At 42.0% G+C, this 6,317-nt stretch overlaps 1 protein-coding gene across 1 annotated transcript; it reads left to right on the top strand.

Annotated features, from left to right (window-relative positions):
- The first annotated feature begins 351 nt into the window (after positions 1-351).
- On the top strand, positions 352-4,868 carry LOC311062685 (tRNA-splicing endonuclease subunit Sen34-like). Its single transcript, XM_084081892.1, has 5 exons — positions 352-966; positions 1,370-1,514; positions 2,032-2,204; positions 3,412-3,511; positions 3,771-4,868. The coding sequence occupies exons 1-5, from the start codon at positions 610-612 to the stop codon at positions 3,971-3,973; spliced, it is 978 nt and encodes a 325-aa protein (XP_083938018.1). The 5' UTR covers positions 352-609; the 3' UTR covers positions 3,974-4,868.
- The last annotated feature ends 1,449 nt before the right edge of the window (positions 4,869-6,317 follow it).

The raw sequence follows: 6,317 nt of genomic DNA, 5'->3' as shown, positions 1-6,317 counted from the left end.
CTTTGGGCTTATTTTTCTGTAAAGTTGCTTGTAAAAAATTGTAGTTTTGGGGCTTGTTTCTGAAATGTACTTGCTTATTTAGGCTTTCTTCCGAATGTTTAAATTATTATTTAAACCAGTGTTTCTCAAATATTTTCATGAAAATGTTTTGTGCTCCGAAGCATTTGTAACGTTAGAATGTTTCAAAAAAATATTCCACATATTGTTTTTGAAAATAGCAGACGTAGAAGCTCACAACGCGTCGCATCGTGAGCTTGTAGATTGGCTATTTTCAAATAGCCGATGCGTTTAAAGTGCTCATGTGGCCTAAGTTGCTTCATTTGGGCTTGTTTTCCTAGACATGGTTGCTTATTTCTCTCACAAAGAAATGGCAACAATGCCCGAGCGTTTCATTCACTTCGAACAGCTAGCACCAACGTGGATCCCCTTTTTGTCTTTTTCTTTAGGATACAACGAGTTTATGAATACATATTAATTATATAATTTCTGTGGGAAGTAACGTTCATTGTAATAATTATTTGGTTATCTGACAATAGAAGAGATAAAAAAAAACATGTTTCTGAATGAATGATGAACCAACGTGGATGAAAAACTTGACAGAAGAACCATATGGAGCGACCAGGTGGAGGACCTGGGTCTAATGAGGAGACCACAACAACAACAGACTGGAACCAGTGTGAGGAGGAAAGAGCAGTGGAGGAGGTGAAAGGAGGTGAAGAAGACGACGAGGAGGAGGAGTGCTCCTCTGTGGTGTGTGTCAGTGTGTGTGACTCCACCCCTCTTCTGTTTGGTGCTGGTGACCTGAAGGTGGTCCGTGGACTGGGAGTTGTGGGAACTCTGGTGGGCTCTCTGCCCCGCCAGCCTAGACAGAACAGCCGCCTGGGGAGACCCCTGCTGCTGCACCACGAGGAGACACGTCTGCTGAGGGAGATGGGGAGAGCTGTAGCGCTCCCTACTGGACACAAGGTTTGTATTAAGACATGGGTTCTACTTCTAAGTTCTAACCCCCCTGTTACTGCTGCTGGTTTTATATCCTACCAGGACCCCTAGTACTTCTGGTTTTATATAAAACCAGGACCTCTCTTGTACTGCTGGTTTTATATCAAACCAGGACCTCTAGTACTGCTGATTTAATATCGTAACAGGACCTCTTGTACTGTTCTAATTTACAATGATTGCAATCTACCTGCTCATGAGATATTCTGCAGGTGTGTGATTGAGTGTGTGGGGAGTCAGTCTGAAGGACAGTTGTCCTGTCCAGCATTATCTATCTACCTGTCTACCTGGCACCCGTCAAGCAGCCCATTGTGGAAACCGCTACAGTGTGTCCAAATCAAGTCATTTACAGAGACATTGGTGTTTTGTGCAGGGTGGTGAGGAAGAGGAGGTGAAGAGGAGGAGATCAGTGGAACAGTATGAGGAGCAGCAGGAGAGCAGTTACGAGGAGCAGAGTGTTCTGGCCTTGGAGGACAGGAAGAAGGCTCTCCTCGCCGCTCTGAAAGACAGACAGCAAGGTGAGAAAGACAGACAGACAGACATCATGCAGTAGTTGAATGAGACAGTACTGTGTGATTCTCTGTACTAAGATGAGAGAACATTGAATGAATATCTTCGCTGTCAGGTGGAAACCTTGACCAAAACTGTTACTTTAGGTAATGTAACAAATAATAACCTGTGTTCTCTTAGTTCCATTGGATCCCATGTAGTTCAGTCACAAGCTCTTGTTAATAATTAATTGGTTCAAGTAGTAATTGCCCCCCCCCCCCCCCCCCCCCTTCCGGAAATCTCATTTTCATTTGATTTCAGGATACAAATGAGATTTCCGGAGGGGGGGTTTACCAGGCTACAGAATGGGGACGCTGGCGTTCAAGTTGTTAATACATCTTCTCTGGTTGAGTAAAACAGAACCGTGCTACTTGAAATTGTGTGCATGTGTTTATGATAATTGTATATTGGTCAGCCCTGCTGCACCAACATTCATCATCGTTTTGATAATGATGAAGCATAATGCGCAGTGTTTTGTTGTTTCAGGTGAAGGGTCGGGAAGTCAGCAGGCTGTGGAAGAACGTCTGAGGTCTTTAGAGCAGAGCTTCACGTTCCCTCGTTCAGCCATGTCTGTTCAGCTGAACACGGCCAGAGCTGGTCTGGACTACTGGCCTGATGACAGGGACTACCTCAAGATCTGTTGGCCTGCCTCAGACCAGGTAGGACCCAATCTCGGAACCCAGAGACAACTGAAAAGGAAAAAAAGCGACCTCTGCTGTTCGTTCCTCCTCAGTTATACTCTGGGACAATGCCGACGTAGCACCAGTGCGCAAGGAAACCAGGGTTTAAGTCTGCCTTCACTGCTCCACTTCCGGGTGGTGCGACTACGTTTTCATTCCCACTAACAATATTTCTACACGGAACACTAACACCACTTCTCCCAGAGAACATGGATCGTTTTGGTTATAAGCCCACTTGTTTCTATGATGAAAGAGTAAGTTCAAATGTGAATATCTTTCCGTGGTTTTGTCTGCTCCGCGGACACTATTGTTAAATTAGTTTCGGTTAGTTTCCAGTAGGGAAGGATCGACGGACACGTGAATCCCGCCCACTACATTTGATTGGGTAAAGCGCGGCCTGCTTCCTGATCTGAAGGCACGCCCACTCCCACACAGTGTACACGTTATGACGAACCTTCAGGACAGAATCCAACACAGTGCAGAATCTGTTCTTGAGAGATTAGGTAGGACCCAATCAATATACACAGTGAGTGCATTTATACCAGAGATTCTCAACCCTTTTAATTTCATGGACCCCCAATTTGTTTTTATCTCTGGGACCCCAATCTACAATGTAAAATCCTGTAACTCTGTAACTACGTCTGTAACTCTGTAAGGATCCATTTGTATTTGTACAATGTCAGAGGTACAGCCCGATAAGGGTCCATTTGGACCCCTGGTGGTACCTGACGTTGAGGAACAGTGGTTTATACAGACAACGTATATAAAGATAGTTTGATATAGAGCCAAACCAGTGGCTGGTTGTTTTGTCCCATGCTCATCCCATCCTTGGATAGCCCTAGACCACCAATTACGGATGCGTTTATTGGCCCATATTTTGTAACAAAAAGTGTCAAATCTATTTGAAAAACGTTGAACATTTAACTTACTTTACAAAAAGTAAATAAATACAAATAACATTTTGATAAACATTTATATAGTATATGTATTAAACTTAAATATATGAAGGAAACAATTAACAGGCAAACAAGTAATAAAATACACATACATTTATCTTTATTTTATTTACCCACTTAAGGCTTATTCAGACATTTTCCAAAATATGTTTTGAAAACATCCATGTGAGGTGTGTTGTCCGTGTGTGTGTCAATATGTACGTTGTAACTATGTTAGTTTCTGGTTCCAGATGTCTGAGACTCGGTACCAGGTGTTCAGAGACCTGAGAAGTCGAGGATTCTTCCTGACGTCGGGAGGGAAGTTTGGAGGAGACTTCCTGGTCTACCCAGGTGGGTGGAGATTAATATTAACCACTGAAACCCTATATATTTAATTGACCGGGGTCCCGCAGGGGCCTATACTTGGTTCCCGTCTTTTTCACCTTTACACAAAATCTGTTAGCCAAAAGTAAACCGTTCTACAAGCAGGTAAATCTTTTTTTATTTTTTTATGTATAAAGAAAATGTATATTATTGTCACAGTACAATATCATACCTACTTGGTATCTTTCTTTCAATGGTAGTGTGTTCTTGTTTTCTGTCCCTATAGGTGACCCGCTGCGATTCCATGCTCATTTCATTGCTGTGTGCGTGCGGCTAGACGAGTCCCTGTCCCTGTGTGACATTCTGTCGGTGGCTCGGCTTGGTTCCAACGTGAAGAAGACGGTGCTGCTGTGTTCCCCTCGTCCAGAGGACGTGGACATAAAGGGACATGTCCTGTACACCTCGTTACAGTGGAGTGGAATGGTCTAACGCTCCATTCATCAAACAGACTGTCGGCTCCCACAACGCAGATGCTTCATGAAGAGTCTCTGTGGGATATCTGACATACCAAGTTGAAGAAAAGCTCTAGATCTCAGAGCCACCTGATTGCTTTCATTGGAACCCTAGAGACTAGGGCTGTCAACTGATTTCAGAAATGACAAAATTGATTGTTTATTTGATTATTGTAATATTTTGCATATAAAGAATTACATTGTTATGCATGTAATGTCAGAATTGGTCATTACCGTCATGTCCACAGGAGGGTGCTCATAGCCAAATGTGAAGAACAAGCTTACAAAAGGTAGTGTGAACTCAGATTTAATGTCTGACAACATGCAACTACTGTATGACAAAGTACTCTGCAATTTAGTTGTTCACAAAAATCCCTCAGGCATCAAGTCTTTTTTTAATGTGCATACACACCGTGTCTGAAAATAATCACTTTGTGGGGAATGCGTGACAGTTTTTCATCCATGTTACGAACGTGGAATGTGTGTTGACTTGTTGGGATGGACGAGAGGCTGACATGCACGCTCTGAATGTGAGCTACACGGCCGAGTCACAAAGACTGCGCGCACTGTTTGCTTTAATTGACATTATAGTGCGGCCACGGAGAGAGAGTTAAAACACTTTGTCTAAAAGGTCCGTTCCAAAAATGTCCTTGCAGTCTTGTTTCCATTGCGGTCCTTGGTATTAAATTCATAAACATATATAGTAACACCAAACAGTTCAATATCATCACAAAATAAAGAAAAAACACTATGTACAGAGTCGGGAAAAAATTGTAGGGCGGTCTGGAGGACTTGTGTCATTGTGTTACAAACAGTTGTACAAATGGAGGATTTGTAGGGTGGTCTGGAGGGCTCGTATCAGTGTGTTCTTGTAGCTTTGGAAGAGGTCAAGAATCTCGAGGTGAGGCCGTTTCCTTGAAGACAATGCGAGACTGTTTATTGGTACACACTTTAGTGTCAAATGTGACTCGCCGCACATTTCGTGAATTTGAGTGGCCATGGAATCTCTCCATAGAGCCATATCCCTCTTCTTCAGAGTGGTTCAAGTCGTCTGTGGTATGGTGGTGGGTGGAGGACTTGTAAGAAGTATGCTGAGGCAGAGCATCCTCGGAATATCCTCAGAATAGTGTTAACCATCATTTAATAATAATTTCAGATTAATTTATACCAGATTTATTTCAATATATATAGAGGATGGGTACTGACCGGGTGCATAGTAGGAGAAACAGGCAGCGAATGCACTCTGTGTATAGTTGTATTGCCATGGATTCTATTCATTGTGCCATAATCCTCGTCTTCAGAGTGGTACAGGTAGTTTTGCTGTCTGGTTGATGGAGGACTTGCAAGGAGTATGCTGAGGCAGAGCATAGAGGTGTCAATCCCAGCCTGGCTGTGTGCTTCTGTTGTAGCACTGGCCAATGTGTGGAACTGAGGGAGTGGGAGTGGTACAGTTGCACCCTTCAACTTGAAATCAACCTGGAAATTAAACAGAATATTGTTAATGACTTCATAATTATTTCAGATGAACAAAAATCATATATATTTCTTTCATAGGGCAGACACTCGAATGACACGTTGTTGCTGCGGAGGACCGGCGATCTTCCCGAGTTTATCCAGAGTCACCAAAGCGGACGCTGTAACAGACAGCTCCAAAATACGCACAAACTAACTCATCAATTTCCTCATTAACTTAAATAGTTTGGTTGACACTTTCCTGAACAAAGTTGTTGAAGGGAGTCTCTGGCCATCTGGATCATGATGTGTGGACCAGGACCACAGGGTTTGCGTCTGGATACACATTGACCTATATTGCTGGTCTAAGGAGTTTGTACACAATGTTGACAAATACATTATTTTGTGAAATCCAACATTTTTTCATTTATTTAGCTGATTGTTTTACGGTGTATAAAAATGTGGACTTGGGAAAACGGGCAAAAATCATCTTTAGGCAATTAAATATAATTAATAAATATAAATAAGGGTGGAAAATTCTGAATATATTCCTAGTGATTCCCACTTTTTAAATGGCACAGAAAATGAAGTGTAATCTATTGCACACACATCTACTACTGTAGCCCTACTACACATGATTGACTTATCTATGAATGAATACTTTAATTGAAGGCATTAACAGCTTGATTATAAACACAAAGGCAGTAATTAACATGAATTATAGTTTTTATTTTCATCTGGTGTTATAACACGCTGGTACTATGAAATAGCAGCACATAACTTCTAAAAGAGTAACAAGTAATCAATCAGTTGAGACAACTTTTTTTCTCCAATGAATACAAATTATAAACCATAAAATGGATAAATGA

The sequence above is a fragment of the Gymnoscopelus microlampas genome, assembly GCF_963454915.1.
Source record: "Gymnoscopelus microlampas genome assembly, chromosome: 16".
Lineage (NCBI taxonomy): Eukaryota > Metazoa > Chordata > Actinopteri > Myctophiformes > Myctophidae > Gymnoscopelus > Gymnoscopelus microlampas.
Note: the sequence above shows the minus strand (reverse complement) of the source record. Positions and strands in the feature narration are given on the sequence as shown.

What these genes read in the sequence shown, in the direction of transcription:
- LOC311062685 (XM_084081892.1), top strand. Translation starts at nt 610, where the DNA reads ATGGAGCGACCAGGTGGAGGACCTGGGTCTAATGAGGAGACCACAACA. An exon ending in TCTGAAAGACAGACAGCAAG is followed by an intron (nt 1,515 to 2,031) that starts GTGAGAAAGACA and finishes TTGTTGTTTCAG; the next exon opens with GTGAAGGGTCGGGAAGTCAG. An exon ending in AGACTTCCTGGTCTACCCAG is followed by an intron (nt 3,512 to 3,770) that starts GTGGGTGGAGAT and finishes CTGTCCCTATAG; the next exon opens with GTGACCCGCTGCGATTCCAT.